General features: G+C 49.2%; 7 protein-coding genes across 7 annotated transcripts; 3 read left to right on the forward strand and 4 right to left on the reverse strand.

The window, feature by feature from the left end:
* Nucleotides 1-636: 636 nt before the first annotated feature.
* On the forward strand, nt 637-2,283 carry N7477_006943 (putative MFS sugar transporter; the record flags this gene model as incomplete). The annotated part of the gene is made up of 3 exons (XM_056968606.1): nt 637-847; nt 910-1,020; nt 1,100-2,283. The coding sequence occupies 3 exons, from the start codon at nt 637-639 to the stop codon at nt 2,281-2,283; spliced, it is 1,506 nt and encodes a 501-aa protein (XP_056821402.1).
* A 2,013-nt stretch (nt 2,284-4,296) lies between these two features.
* Nucleotides 4,297-5,304, reverse strand: N7477_006944 (NAD-dependent epimerase/dehydratase family protein; the record flags this gene model as incomplete). Its single annotated transcript, XM_056968607.1, has 1 exon — nt 4,297-5,304. One exon carries the CDS (start codon nt 5,302-5,304, stop codon nt 4,297-4,299), a length of 1,008 nt encoding a protein of 335 aa, XP_056821403.1.
* Nucleotides 5,305-6,095: 791 nt separating this feature from the next.
* On the forward strand, nt 6,096-6,278 carry N7477_006945 (S-adenosyl-L-methionine-dependent methyltransferase; the record flags this gene model as incomplete). Its single annotated transcript, XM_056968608.1, has 1 exon — nt 6,096-6,278. The coding sequence occupies one exon, from the start codon at nt 6,096-6,098 to the stop codon at nt 6,276-6,278; it is 183 nt and encodes a 60-aa protein (XP_056821404.1).
* Nucleotides 6,279-6,355: 77 nt separating this feature from the next.
* N7477_006946 (putative S-adenosylmethionine-dependent methyltransferase) lies at nt 6,356-7,042 on the forward strand (the record flags this gene model as incomplete). The annotated part of the gene is made up of 1 exon (XM_056968609.1): nt 6,356-7,042. One exon carries the CDS (start codon nt 6,356-6,358, stop codon nt 7,040-7,042), a length of 687 nt encoding a protein of 228 aa, XP_056821405.1.
* Nucleotides 7,043-10,191: 3,149 nt separating this feature from the next.
* On the reverse strand, nt 10,192-11,270 carry N7477_006947 (FAD-dependent monooxygenase; the record flags this gene model as incomplete). The annotated part of the gene is made up of 3 exons (XM_056968610.1): nt 10,192-10,464; nt 10,523-10,870; nt 10,923-11,270. The coding sequence occupies 3 exons, from the start codon at nt 11,268-11,270 to the stop codon at nt 10,192-10,194; spliced, it is 969 nt and encodes a 322-aa protein (XP_056821406.1).
* Nucleotides 11,271-12,347: 1,077 nt separating this feature from the next.
* On the reverse strand, nt 12,348-13,952 carry N7477_006948 (putative FAD binding monooxygenase; the record flags this gene model as incomplete). Its single annotated transcript, XM_056968611.1, has 1 exon — nt 12,348-13,952. The coding sequence occupies one exon, from the start codon at nt 13,950-13,952 to the stop codon at nt 12,348-12,350; it is 1,605 nt and encodes a 534-aa protein (XP_056821407.1).
* A 393-nt stretch (nt 13,953-14,345) lies between these two features.
* Nucleotides 14,346-15,151, reverse strand: N7477_006949 (fungal specific transcription factor domain-containing protein; the record flags this gene model as incomplete). Its single annotated transcript, XM_056968612.1, has 3 exons — nt 14,346-14,594; nt 14,647-14,819; nt 15,067-15,151. The coding sequence occupies 3 exons, from the start codon at nt 15,149-15,151 to the stop codon at nt 14,346-14,348; spliced, it is 507 nt and encodes a 168-aa protein (XP_056821408.1).
* Between the last annotated feature and the right edge of the window lie 434 nt (nt 15,152-15,585).

Consider the following 15,585-nt stretch of genomic DNA (forward strand, 5'->3'; position numbering starts at 1 on the left):
TGCCTCAAACTTAAGTGCCGGTTCGGTTCATCGATTTACGGAAAAGAACTCTGCACTTTAGTTCAGGTTCTAGAAGAGCTAGAATTATTCCGAATGCTTTCAGAGCAACATGATACAATCCTTGAGACCAGGAACGATCGCTATGATGCATGATCATCGAACAGGTGTACCGAGGCCTTCATATCTGAAGACCCACCGGCCAGCTTTTTGTGGGGAAATTTGGCGGGGAGACAGAGGAAGCCACCGACTGTAACCACGCTTTGGTGATCTCCAAGCCGAGACCACGAGCAGTCGTTTAGGCATAGAGCTGGAGCATAATCCTGGTGAAAGCAAAATTAAGTCTGGACTTGCATGCCAAGCAACGGCATCTGGGGAAGAATGTGTGGGGGAAGAGCGACAGCTCGTGTCCCGGCGGCTCGTTGATATGTGCTGGTTCACAGTGTAACGGCGACCGCCGACAGCCGAAAATTCAACCCCATACTTAGAGACCCGTCATCGCAGCAATGCCACTTTATCTACACCATTAAACTATTGAATCAATAAAAGAAAGCGAATCGCACCATCCAGCGATCTTGATTCACTTTTCCATTCCTCTCTTTCCATTTGTTGTGTGCAATTTGAATGAAATCATAAACCATGGGTTTGAAGCCGTATTTGGGCCTCCGCGGCAATACTCTGCTCAGAGCTGCTGTGATGCTGGTCGTGTGTCCGACCTTTACCTGCTATGGATACAATATGAGTGTTGCTGGTGGTCTATTGACCCTTGACGCGTTTAACAACCAGTTCCCGCGGATGGACACAATCCACACTACGGGAGCTCTGGAGCAGGAAAACTCAACAATTCAAGGTCAGTCACTCTGATGTTGATGTCAGTCCTATGTCCCGTCTGACTATTCACCAATATTCCAGGCACGGTTATTGCTCTTTACACCGTCGGCGGTATTTTCGGTGCCCTCTCATGCGTCTACCTTGGTGATCTGCTCGGCCGGAAAAAAGTCATCTTCTTCGCCAACCTTGTCGGTATCATTGGAGCAATTCTGATGGCTTCTTCTTTCCAATTCGCCCAATTCATTGTCGCGAGACTGGTTCTCGGTCTCAGGTATCGGCGGATATGTGGCCACTGTTCCGGTCTGGCAATCGGAGATCTCTCCCGCACACAAGCGAGGATCTAACGTGGTGACTGATGGTATCTTTGTCGGGATCGGAGTCACTGTGGCCCTTTGGATTGACCTGGGCTTCTATTTCGTCAAGAATAGCTCCGTTTCTTGGCGATTTCCTTTGGCTTTCCAAGTCCTTCTCTCAGCCATCGCCATGATCTTCATCACCGTTATGCCCGAGTCGCCCCGCTGGCTCATCAAGACCGGACAGCAGGAGAAAGCGCGCCACGTCATGGCTGCCCTTCAGGACTTGGACCCTTACTGCGAAGAAATTACACACAGCATTGCTCAAATCGAGACCACCCTGGCCGTCTGTGGTTCTTCCTCATGGAAGGATATGTTCACCAACGGCGAGAAACGTCTGTTTCACCGCGCCTACCTCGCCGCCACTGGCCAAATGTTCCAGCAAATGTGCGGTGTCAACTTGATCACCTACTACGCCACCACCATTTTCCAGCAGTACCTCGGCATGGATGCCGTCAAGTCCCGCATTTTGGCTGCCGCTATGGGCCTGATGCAACCCTTTGGAGGATTCCTCGCTTTCCAGACCATCGACCGCCTCGGTCGTCGTCCTCTCATGTTGTACAGCGCTGGGGCTATGGCCGTCTGCATGGCCCTGCTCGCTGGCTGCACTTCCGATTCCGCTGCTGATAGCACAGGAGCTCTCATCGTGGCTGTCATCGCCCTGTACTGTTTCCAATTTATCTTCACCGTCGGATATTCTGGCTTGACCTTCCTTTACGCTGCGGAGATGGCGCCGCTTCAAGTACGAGCCGCCGTCAGCGCCGTCTCTACTGCCACCGTGTGGGTCTTCAACTTCCTCCTGGCCGAGGTAACCCCGGTCGGCTTCTCCTCGATCGGTAGCCGCTATTACATTGTTTTCGCGTGCGTCAACGCTTGCATCGTACCCGCGGTCTACTTCTTCTTCCCAGAGACGAAAGGCTGCTCATTGGAAGAGATAGATGAGATCTTCATCCGATCCAAGAGCATTTGGGATCCTCCCAAGGTGGCGCGTCAGATGGCACTGGAGCGCAGCGTCCAGGTTGGACAGCCTGACTGCGAGAGCAGCGGTGATCACAACGGCTCCAATGATGACGAATACGTCAAGCAGGAGCTCAAGTCTTAACTATGCGACATGATGAACAAGGGACACGATTGTAACTCGTGGCATTCTTATTACTTACATGGCTGGCGACGCATCTCATTTTGTTTGGCACAGGCATTGGGTACGGAACGTTTGGATCAAATCAATAGTCTACGAACACGGCAGCGCAGGAAGTTGCTAAATTGTATATATGGGGATGAGTGATCCAATAATTCTGAAGCACACGATACCCTTGAGCGGGTCATTCATGATTTACGACTTTGCAAATCCTCCACCTTCGAACATTTTCGTCATAGACGAAATCAGATCTAACCCTCGAGAGACCTATATTGCATAGAATATGAGCTAAGAAACTGAATGCCCATCACTGGTTCACTGAAGTCATGTCGATCACGGAAACAGCAAGGTACCCGAAAAAGTCCAACGAAGTGACCTTCACATGGACCACGCCCGATGGAACGGTGGGACAAGGCCCGTGCTGTAATAATGCATTTTCAATCAACTGAGTCAGATTGATGGAACCTGGGTTAATGCGGAGAAGCTATGGTCACTCTTGGACCGGAGAGTGCCGCCGCTGGACCAGCTGACTACACTTTGGACCCCGGAGATGCCCACCGTCGCCACGATATTCTTGTGGCTGAATGCGCTTGGTTTTGCTAAGAAAGTCTAAGTCCTGATGATAGTTGATGTCCCTTTTGTCCATCGTGGAGTAGCTCACAGCGCCTCATTGACTGGCTAAACTAAACCTATATGTAAGTGAAGATGAAAGGGATATGGTCTGGTCTAAGCGGTCACATGTACCTCCTTTTAATGAAAATAGGTAACCCCTCGAGATATCCTCAAATAGTGTTACATAGAGTCATTCTTCGGCTGATAGAAAACCTGCCCGAAATGTGGTGGGAAGTTTGTCTACGAATGCCAAACTTCAAACAGGTTACTTCAGGCGGGTTGATTGGACTTCGGTACAATATTTCGAGGCCCTCTTATGAACATGAAAGTCATACCAAACTTGGTGGAGAATATCGAGCATATTTTACGTAATTTTGTATGGCCGAGGTACCTCATGATGCAAAGTGTTCTCAGCCGCGGGTTTAGGGCAGTTCCGGTCAGATACCACAGACAAATTTCACCCACGGCTGGAAGGTCACTGATATTTTCTAGGTCAGCTATGAGTAATCAATATCAAAGTTCAAGGTGGGCAGGATGCAAAATTTGAACATCCACAAGTACCACAAGTATCAGCATTTAAAAGTCTCCGCCTTTATGTCGTCTAGGTGTTCGTCATATGTGCACCGCAGAAGCACCAGTCGTCGCTTTTGGGTGTGGGTTGAGACTTCAATCCCCAGATTTCAAAACTGTAAATTTGATACTGATAACCACTTTCTATAAAACGAACCATTGAAACGATGCCTAGGCTGAGAAGAATCTTGTACAAGAAGCCTGGCATACTTGTAAGCACTTTAGATATCTCTAGCTCTACAAACATGCCATCCTTTCAGATGTGTTACTTCACTTTTTTCTTCTAATTATCCCATTCACTTCTGAGGGTTCATTGACCTCCGCGTCTTCTTTCATTCATTTGGGTCCACGCCGATTTAACAACCTTCCGACTTTTCATTCCTACCCGCCGCTGTCATGGCTCGCTGGGGGTTGTGTACGTTACAGTAGAACTCAAAAAGATTTAAACCCAACCATACATGCTTGGTGTCTTGGCTCACCTCGAGCCCACACCTAATGTGCTGGGTCACTCCAAGTACAACACCTGCTTGGCCGCATCGTGTCTTAGAAGGGCACTGGGCTTCAGTGTCCAAGTGAGTCATTTTGAATAACGTACCAGTCAAATTTGGTAATATATAGTAATGAAGAGTCGAGAGAAAGTGTGGCGTGGAGGAATATGACGATCTGGCATAGATGATCAAATCTTTAGTCAAATCTGAAATTCGATCGAGCCATTTACGCCTGTTCACTGTGTATGCACTCGCCATCTCATAAAACCAGCAACTTGCTCTTGATCCCTCCAGCGATTCCTATCCCTCATCGCTTCGTATACACCCCAGTGCTCACAGCATGATAACCTTTCTTACCGACCATTGTTGTCAAGTCACTCTTCCATTGCTCGCCGCGTACCAATCTCTCCACTGTCTTTTCGAATGTGTACTTAGGATTCCACCGTAGTTCCTTCACCGCCTTGCTTGAATCGTACACTCTGTCGATCCTGGCAAGATGCTTCCATCCTTTTTCCTTGAAAACCACATCCACCTCAGGGAAGAGTTTCTCCAGCACCTCCGCGGGGTTCCTCTCCAAAGCCTCCAGAGTGTGCTTGTCATTGTCGAAAGGCGGTGGAGCGCTTATAATATAATTTCCCCATCGAACATCCTTGGCTCTTCTCATTGCACAGACTGATGCGCTTACAACATCTTCAATGTCGCATCTGCGGTAGGTTAGCTCCAAAGCCTTCAGGTTCTCATCGCTCATGGCCGCGCGACGGTCTTCATCATCGTCTTCTTCAGGGAAAAACCGGCTAGTACGGAGGACTAAAACGGGCATTCCAGTTTGCTTCTGTATCAGTGCGCACATGTCTTCAGCCGCGACCTTGGTCACGCCATAAATATTCTTTGGGATGGGCACAACAGATTCATCGATCCAAGCAGCGGGGTGACCTGGCTTAGGACTGAGCGCCATACCAAAAGCACTGGTTGTACTGAAGAAGACAAAGCTGTCTATTTGTGTCTTGAACCTGGAAGTCTCTTCTAGCAGAATCAAAGTGCCGACAATGTTGGTCGTGATGAACTGCTCCTTGCTGTGGCTGCAAATGTGCGGTTTATGCAATGTCGCGGCATGGAGGACGTGTCTTATGGGGTTGGAATCAAAAATGGAGGCAATGAACTCGCGGTCGCTAACAGAACCCACAATTGTTGTAGTGGGGGAGGGTAGAATGTCGATACCCAGGGGGTTGAAGCCCAGAGAAGGCAAGCTAAGCATGAGAGCCGTACCTAGATGACCGGCCGAACCAGTGACGAGAACGTCGTACAATGAAGTCATTTTGGAATGCTGGCTTTTCACGATTTTTGCCTATTGTGAGCTTTCAATGTTCCATGAGAGCATTCTCCATTGTGACTCACTCAGGGACGATCAGAACGAGATTCGTACCCAACGATGTCACGTGCAATTCTTCATGACTCAGACCGATTTTGGGCAGAGCAATCCTGAAGCTAACATGTTTTCACATGTTTCAACTAAATGATTGGTATAGTCACGGTTTCTAGTGGAAAATGATCGGTCTTCAGAGGTGGCAGAAGGCTTCTGCAGTAATGTGAGAACAGGTCCTTCGCTTTCTTACTCTAGATGGAGTTCTGACGTCAAATCATCTTGGATTGAATCTATTGCCTTGAAATCCAACGGTAAAGCTTTCGTCGCCGAGTAGCTTCGGTTCAATTGGTGCCGGTGCACTTACTGAGTCCAAGCAATGATAGCTTCCCCTCCGCAGGCCGATGTCATCATGAGAACTCAGATATTCAACCTCCTTACCTCATAGTATCATAGCTGAGCAATTGCAAAGAATTTTCAATTTTGAAGAGACCTAAAGCTATGGAATACAATCGTTCCGACGCGGAGATGGTTCAGACACAAGGCTTCAGCATTGCCTATTCAGTGACACGACGTCTTGGCGGCAGCAACCGCATTTCCTGATTGAGACCCTCCCCACAGCGCGGCAATACTTGCCCCAACACGAAGCTGTCAGATTACTATTTCTATCACCAACATCATTGACTCTTCCATTATTTTTTCTTTTCTTTAAATCTGGAAGTATACAAGCATCCAAGACATTCACAATGTCCGAACAATCCACCACACCCGCTCCGGTCACGAAGGAGAAAACCTTTAGCTCCTACAATAAAGCGCAAGGAACGGAATACGCCCAACTCCGCCCCGACTACTCTGCCGCCCTGTATCAATTTATTCTCCAGACCAACACAAAGCATCTGGCGGCCAACTCGACACCCTCGTCGACTTAGGCTGCGGACCAGGCAATGTCGCTCGCACACTCGGCGTCCACTTTGCCCACGCCATCGGCCTCGATCCTTCAGATGGCATGATCGCGACGGCTCGCTCTCTAGGCGGCATCACCTCGACCTCCGAGCCCATCCGCTTCGAGGTCTCAACGGCCGAGGATATCGGTGTGAGTGTTTCCCCGCCAATTCCAGATAACAGTGTCGATCTAATCACCGCCGCCAACTCGGCGCATTGGTTCGATTTGGCCCGCTTCTGGCCGAGTGCTGCTCGCGTCCTTAAGCCCGGCGGCAGTGTCGTGATTTGGACGAGTGGTGGAAATCGTATTCACCCTTCCGTACCAAATTATGAAGCCATGCAAGTTGAAGTTGATCAGATTGAGACTGAGTATTTGAGGCCCTATTTCGAGTTTGGCAACCTTCTCACCCGGGATCGCTACGCCGGCCTCCCACTTCCGTGGACTTTAGATCCTCCGGTCGCAGGATTCAACAAGTGTGATTTCTTCAAGAAAGACTGGGATCTTGCGGAGAACTTCTTCGCCTCGAATCCAGATTTACCGCTGGATATGTTTGAGAAGATGATTGGGACGATGAGTCCGGTGACCAGATGGCGCGAGGCGAATCTAGCCGCCGTCGGTACCGAGAAAGACGTGGTCAGGTTATACCGCCGTGCAATTGAGCGACATTTGCATGCAGCGGGGGTGGAGAAGGGCAAGGAGACTATTCGGGGCGCCATGCAAGGTGTTGTTCTGGTTATCAAGAAGAAATAGTTCATCGTACCATATGCCGACCAAGAATATACTTGCTCTCGCATATGGCACTGATACCAACCCATGGGACAATTGACTGGATGATTTGTATTAAAATTATCGTGACATGGCCAACTGTGCAGTTTTTTTAGCGTAGATTCTCGACCCAGTCCTTCCGCATCTTAGCCTTCAACCGGACCCTGGACAAATATCACCGCGAATGAATAGATAACGTACAATTTATCAGCACTAGAGCACACAAGCGTCGGGCTCTCAGGGGCACGAACCACCCAAATTCACCCAGAGCCTCGCATTGCCTCGTCTTTTGGCAATAATAGTCCCGTAGCATACCCACACCGCTTCGGGTGTTGGTCCGCCGGGGCCCAACGCAAATTTGGATCCCAACACACATCTTGAAGCTATTCACACCCATTGTTCCACACCCACTATGGATCCTTCGTATAAAGCCATTGAGCAACGTATCCAGGCCGCTTGCGAAGCCGCCAGATGCCGAAAAAACGCCAAAATCACCTCGCTGGCGCGCGAATTCGACGTTCCAATGACCCGGCTGCGGGCACGTCTCCACGGTCGGCCATCTCGCTCTCAGCGTACCATCACCACCAAGCGTCTTGATCCCTCGCAAGAAGCAGCATTGATTAGCTGGATCAATACTCTTGATGGTCTCCACGTTCCACCTACCGCGCGTATGGTTAAAGCGAGTGCGAATGCGATAATCGAGAGAGATGGGGGAGCACCAGTCAACAAGACGTGGGTGTATGACTTTATTAAGCGCCTACCTGATAGCCTTCATTGGGTGAAACAAAAGCCAGCGGAGAAGGCAAGGGTCGAGGCTGAGGATATTAGTATCCTACAAGCCTGGTATGATCGTCTTGAGCCATTCGTGAAGCGTATTCCGCCATCGAATATCTATAATTTCGATGAGACTGGCTTCCAGCTTGGTCAGGGAAAGCCTCAAAAGGTTATTAGCCGCAATAAGCATCGCACGAGGCTATTCTCAAGCGAAAGAGGTGATCTCCTGACTGGAATTGAGTGTGTTGCAGCTGATGGATGGCTTATGGAGCCATATTTTATTGCACCAGGTGTCGTCCACCTCGAGCGATGGTATGATAGCGCAACCCTCTCAGATGAATCACGAATTGCAGTATCGCCATCTGGATATTCGAATGATATCCTTGCGGTTGATTGGCTTCGCTTCTTCCAGCAACATACCTATGACCGCGCCCGTGGTGGTCAGAGGTTATTACTTTTCGATGGTCATGGCTCGCATCTTACATGGGAATTCCTTCACCTTTGCGAACAATGGAATATTATCGCCTTCGTCTTCCCTCCGCATACCACGCATATCGTCCAGCCTCTCGATGGAAGCCCATTTCGAGCCTTAAAAGAGAGATTCCGCGCTAAGAATAATGCTCTCGCGCAGTGGGGTAGGGATGCAAAGGATATTAGCGTCTTCTTCCGCGAGATCACTGGCATACGGGAGCAGGCATTAAAGTCGCGCACTATTCGGAAGGTATTCGCAGACCGTGGCATTTATCCTTTTAATCCAGCTATAGTCATTGAACGCCTCGAGGCTGCAAGATCACCTACGCCAGAGCTTCATTGGCCTACTGGGGATACTCCACCGCCGCAACAATCATCTAGTTTACCCAGTTCCCCGCCTATATCTGCAACCCAGGCACGCCGCACACAAGGGAAGATATCCAGGATAGCTGAGCGTGAGGGTATTAACCCGAATGCCAGCCAGCAGATCGATCGGCTTTCCCGCTATGTTATCCAGATGGCAGAGGAGATCAGCCTTCTAAAGTCTACTATTCAGCACCAGCTGCCGCCTATGCCTTCAAATGCTCGCAAATCACAGAGGTATGTCGGCAAATTCGGTGCTATAACCACAAAGGATGCGAGACGACGGACTTCAGTAAAAAAGGACAAGGAGCATGCGGCGAGTGTTCGGAAAGGGAAGAAGGTGGCGCCTCCAAGCTTATTTTTAACCCCTGATTCAGCTACGGACCAAGTTGAAGATACGGGGACACCAAGTAGGATACCAATGACGCCTGGATATCAATTTGATAAGGGATATTTATAGGTGTGGAGGGAACAATGGGTGTGAATAGCTTCAAGATGTGTGTTGGGATCCAAATTTGCGTTGGGCCCCGGCGGACCAACACCCGAAGCGGTGTGGGTATGCTACGGGACTATTAGTACGGGTTGCCAATCAGGCCTCTGATTGGCCTGCTCGGGTTATTGACGTCATAGGTTTTTCGTTCCTGCCGCAGACGGCCGTTGATTGGTCGATGAGCTAGTGGAAACGAGCTAAATATACTCCGTCAGATGCAGCAGCTGAAACGATGGAGAATGGAAAGGTAAAAATGGAATTGGATAGTAGAACCAGCATATGAGGTCCGAGTAATTGGGTGTTCGGGCAACTTGGTGTTTGATCCTATCGCTTTAAGTACTGGTCTTCTGCTTCTGGAGACATTTTTTTTCACCCGCGGAGTTCTCAACAATTGAACTTCTTTTGGCCTAGAAATCGACAGCAATTTTTATTACCTGTGAGGTTTGCTTCTTTTAACTTTTTTTACTCTTTGTTTCTCAACTGACGAGGTCTATTTCACAGAATCAAAATGAGTGACTACTCCGTCTGGGTCCTCGCCATTATTGTCGGCTGCGTTGTCGCACTTTTCATTGCTTACTCGATCGCTTACCTCGCTTCCAATGGCTTCCAAGATACGCCTCAAGAGGCAGAAATGCAAATTGAGCAGAAGCAGTATATGAGGGACTTGAGATATCGGAATCTACTTCGGCTTCAAGAGTATCTTCGATATGAGAGAAGGGGGAGACACGGACACATGGACAGCATACAGGGCAGCGCAGATGAGAGCGCAATTTCGAGCAGATGATCCAACATTATCTCTTCACGAAAATTGTATATGGCCGTCGAGGTCGAATGATGGCCCGGTGGATGACTAGCCTCACACGCGGCTTCCATTACAAGGAAAGGGATGCAAGGGTTCGATACCAAAAGGAGAGGAAATACCTTTGTATTTATAATAGATGCTCGTGATACGCAAAAGACAATCGAGAGCTAATTTCGAACAAATTGTGGCATCCAGAATGGTAGCAAACTTTCGGAACAAGAGAATAAGACATAACTAAGCGGTGAAGTCCTGCTCCAACCACCCATCGACCATTTGTTCAAAGCTAGGAGCATACAGCCACTCCAGATCAAAAGGCTTAACCTCTAACTCTGGGACCACCTGCGTCGATCCTCTCGGCAGCCTTCGCGCATCAATCTGCGCATTGAGCTCCAACACCCGATCGACACGCCCTTGTCTCTCCTGCTGCCAGATTTTAAGCCCATGCTCAAGGGTCTTCTCCCGGCACTTCGCGAGAATCAAAGCATACGTGTAAACATCCTCAAAGGCCTGATTCACCCTGTCCCGCCGTCGGTGGAATGGCATGCGCCGCGTCACCAAGTATCACGACACGCGAATGCTTGGAAGTCCATGTGTCAAGCTTCGGCACGACATAGAATGGCCAAAGATTAATCTTGTTCAACGGGATGTTTAATACCGCTGTCTGCACGATTTCAGGGAAATCCTCCGCTCCGTCGCGCAGGAAATGCACACACCATTGCTTATCATTCAACAGCTTGTTCCATCCATCGCGATCGAGGTCACCGGCGCGCTTCTGTTTGCCGATTAGAACCTCCGAACCTTCTATGAGTTGTGGAGCGATGACGAAGGCGCCATGCTTCGGGTTCATGATCGTCAAGGGCAGATCGTACGGCTCCGGAATGACAAGCTGCTTTGTTGGAACGGCGGCTGACGCCTACTGCATTGGTGAAGCGGGGCTCTAGGTTGGGGTACAGGTATTTCCGGACTCGCGAGTGGATACCGTCTGCTCCGACGAGACAAGCTGCATGGCTGGTTGTGCCGTCTTCGAATTCCCATGTGACGCTTGTCTCGGTCTCGGAGAGTACTTTGACCAATTTCTTGCCATATTCGACAGGTATTTGCTTCTCTTTGACGGTTGATACAAGGGCGTCGATCAATTCGTAGCGGTAGATGCGCAAGGCATCGTACCCGTACTTCTGATGGTCTCCGAATTCGTACGAGTCCAGCGGCTGGTCGGTGTAGAAGTGAAGACTTGTAAACTCGAAGCCAAGAGGCTTGATTGACTTGTAGATATCCACTGCATCGAGAATGCGCAGTGCGTTGGGCGAAAGCATGATGGCGCCGCCAATGTCGAGTTAGGCGTTACGTGACTCGTAGATGGTACATGGAATTCCTTGCTTTTGTAGGGCGAGTGCAAGAGTCAGACCAGACAGACCTGCGCCGATGATTGCAACATTGGTGCAAGTCATCTTGTATGGTGTATGATCAATTGGGAAGTCGAGAAGAATGGTTGTGTCAATGTCGCGGTTAATCCCCTGGTTTCCAGCTCAAACCATCGGGGTTTCTTGTCGACATCTGCCCTCTTATATACTCCATTCAGGTCCATAGATATATCTTTCCGTGATTCACCGGAATGCTATTGTTTCCGGATTCTGGACATGGTCGCACTATCTCCGGGTGTAAACACAGCCATTCAACCGGACCCGAGTCCTGGATCCGCGGTTCGGGTCCGAAACACATCCCAAGGCCATGAATCATGTAAATGCTTAGACTGCTTAGATATTCTGGGCAGTCCTACATGCATGGTGTTGATTCTTTTGAATTTCTCGGAGAAAGGTTGGAGTCAATAATATGGCTTCAAGAGACCATTTCCTTGGAAACCACTCAACATTCTGAGAGCTCGAAGTCTTTTTTGAATTCATTATAGACACACAACAAATTGATATCTTACAAATGACTCTACACACCGCAAACCGTGTTTAGTGTCTTTCAGGAGGAATTATTCTTAGTACTGGCGGAGATGTTTGGTGCAGCGATGCAAAAACTCAGTGCCGACTCATGTTCGGAGATCTAACAAGTGCTCCTATCCGCAAATAACGTGATTTTACGAGAAAACCCTACTGGTCAGGACATCGATGAGTAGACTTCGCCCCTCGGTGATGATGAAAAGTCGCTCATTAGTTCCATTTCGGGCACCTCGACCCGCCTCCACAATTTCCCAAAACACTAGATCAAAACTACGGGTGCAACTGCTTTAAAGGAAGATTTGAAGAATGCAAGGTGGTTTACTTTATGGATCTCTTACGGCTTCGGTTGTCAAGTCCGAGACTGGGCAAGCTCATGCTTTATGACACTTCCTAAACTTGAACGCTAGAAAATAAAATCGAAATTACAAGCCAAGCTCCACACGCCTAGTCACTTAAGTAAGGCCAACACATCAACCCACGTGTGGAGAAGTACTCATCGAGTTCATGCAATATCGAATCCCCTTCAAAGATACCGGCAACATAGTGGTCTGGTCGGATCAAATACGCAGCATCTCTCTTCAATCCGACACCATCGTAAATCTTATCCCAATGGAACACGTGTAGCCGGACATTCAATTTTTGGCACCATGTCCACAATTCGGGTTGTGGCTCACCGTACACATGAAGCTGCCAACAGAGATACCCCAGAGTTACGAAGTTATCGGAAGCTTCTGTCTTTGCCCATGGCATGCGGTCTCCGGGCTGAACTGTCTCAGATCCCTTTGCTTCTTGGCTGATAGGACTACCGCGGTAGCTGCAAACCAGCTGTGATGCACGTTTGAAGATTTCCATTCTGGCGAACTTGAACCGGATGACCAGTGGAGCCACATAAGGGATCACCCAGACTCGTAGCATGTGTGATAGGAAACCGGGACTCGTGAGGAAAGTGAATCCACGATCCGTAGCGCCCACGACGCTAAGTGCAAATGCACGCCGTTCAGGTTCGTATGATTGGAGAAGACGAAGTTTGGCTTCGTCTGTCATTGAATCCTGTTTTATGACGGTGGCCAATTTCCATGCGAGATTGATAGCGTCCATGATTCCAGTATTCATGCCCTGTCCACCCACGGGACTATGGATGTGAGCAGCGTCGCCAACGAGGAATGCTCGGTTCTTGTGGAAGATTGAAGACACTCTATGATGGCAGCGGTACAGGGAGAACCAATTCACTTCTTTTATTTCGATCTTGGACGCTCTTTGGATGTCTGGCAGGATATCTTCGAAAGTGACTTCTGCGTGAGGCTCCGATAAATTGTGATCTTTGTGGCTCCCGTTGGTTTTCGGAATTGTAGTACCGATTAATCTGACACGCCTTCCCTGCGCGTACGGAAGGATCAAGTTGAATGTATCTTCCACAAAGCTCAAATTAGCTTCGCCATTAAAGAAGGGGCTATCTTGTTCCTCAAACTCAAGGTCGACAATATAGAATAACGGCACGTATGTATCGCCCTCATACTCTGCGCCAATCTCATGTCGCACAACCGAGTGAGCGCCATCGCAGCCAACGATATATGTTGCCTCGCAGGTCATCTCGGTCCTATCATCCTGACGAACAAGCTTTGCGGTGATGCTCCGTCCATTGTCCACGAAACTCTCAAGCTTGGTACGCCGTTCCACAAAAATACCGTGAGAGTTAAGCCTTTGTTCAAGCACACGTTCGTGAACATCTTGTGGAACAATAAGCATGAAGGGATATGGTGTCAATTCTTTGCCAAAGTCCCGTAGTGAGATGTGAGCGCGATGTTGACCTTCAACCCACACATTAGTTGCGGGAAGCTTGTATCCAAGCTCAAGTAAATCATCAGCCAGGTCAAGTTGACGATATAATTCCAGGATACGCGCATGGACGACGAGAGCGCGGGAGTTTTGCACAGAGCCGGTCCCTGGGTCGACGATACGGAATTTAACTCCTTGTTTGTATAGCCAAAGAGCGAGTACAAGACCCGTAGGGCCTCCGCCAGCGATCAGCACGTCTGTCTCGGGTGCCATATTGCCTTCAAGTGCAAGTTGGTAAAGTGGATTCTTTATGAAGGCCGATGATGTAAGAGAAAGAAGGCAATCGTCTGACTCGGATCCAGAAGCAGAGCTACTTTTCTAGATGAATATATAGGCGAAGAGATCATGGTACGAGACATGTCAGACCAAGAATTTCAAGTCTACTCCCTAGGTGTTCGGGCAGCCTAGGCACCGACCCCGACCTGTGTTGGAACAGCGATCGGACCCTCGCCCCCCGATGGGCGCGACTATCCTCCGATCGACTCACGTGCCAAACATGGACGTCACACATGCGACACAGTGCATATCAACCCATGCTCCTTGGATTGTCCAGGCTCGAGTGGTGCGATGATAGTCTGGGGTATGTATTCCCATAAATGCCGGAAGCTAGGGAGCCGACGGGGGCACACTATCGTTAGCTTTCATTTGTGGCTGGGTAGCTGCGGTCACCAGCATAGGGGTAGAGGCAACCTCGCAGAATTGAGCAGATGTGGAGGCTACGATGATCAGCTGAGACCATATTATACAGCGCATCTCAGTTTCAAAGATCGTGAGTCTATATCCATGCGCAATTCGTAATGCACCTCCGGCCAGAGTCCAGATTGTGTGTGGGTCAGAGAAAGCCCGCATGGACAGCTAATGTCATTAGATTTAATATTGATCGAAGTGAAATGAGAATAAAACAAACCAGATATAACAAGAAAGCTCGGGGTACCATCACGTTCGAAGTCCGCAGGAAGGAAGCGTTCTGGGAGGCCATTTGAGCCCCTCGTCGACATCTCGATAAAAGCGTCTTCTTCTTCTTCTTCTTCTTCTTCTTCTTCTTCTTGCTTTCGCCGAAGGACATTTCGACCTCCGCAGCTGAAAGAGCGAGCAGTGAAATGCAACATATGGAGAACATCAAGGCTTCAAGCTCCATGCTAATGCTTGACAAATCACTCATTGCTTCTAAGACCCGTCGTTGACCTGTAGGAGCATGCAAGATTTTTGTCAAGGGATCGACATTTTCGAGAAATGTTTGCCGCAGTTTCCATAGTTTGAAAATATGCAATTGACATGGATGCAAGCCTAGGGGCAGAATTGAAGCGATCAATAGGTTCCTCGTTACCATCTTGGGACAGGTTGTCGTCCTCGTCTGAAGCGATCTCCAGGAATTGAACGCGGCCTTGAAGGCGGATCGGAGTCCACGGCATCTTTCGAGAGATTCTCTCCGTCACTCATTCTCCTAAATTTGTCGCGGACTTGAGACGCGTCTCCGTCCGGACCCCGCTCAGGTTTGCGGAGACGGGGTGGCAGAGAAGGCCGGTAGAGGCACTCAACCTAGGACTTTGCATAGTTCGAGCATGGCTTATTTCAATCGCATTTAACTTTGCGTTTGTGACAGAGCATGCACGAGTATGGCTTGGGTGCACTCGACGCTTCTAGCGACTTGCCATTTACTGCAATCCTGCCAGAATCCACGGCTGTGGAACAGATGTGGGTAGATTATTAGCTACTTGAGATAACATAACCAGTCCCAAGTGATGAAAGGTCCTAAGTTAGTTGAGAGGCCGACGCAGAAGTGGACGCCTGAGCTTGCAGGCAGAAGCAACCTGGCCACGTGAGATCTTAGAGGCCTCAGGCAACA

The sequence above is a fragment of the Penicillium maclennaniae genome (assembly GCF_028827695.1).
Source record: "Penicillium maclennaniae strain IBT 15551 chromosome Unknown utg000006l:1.0-2513246.0:1.0-2515036.0, whole genome shotgun sequence".
NCBI classification, from domain to species: Eukaryota; Fungi; Ascomycota; class Eurotiomycetes; order Eurotiales; family Aspergillaceae; genus Penicillium; species Penicillium maclennaniae.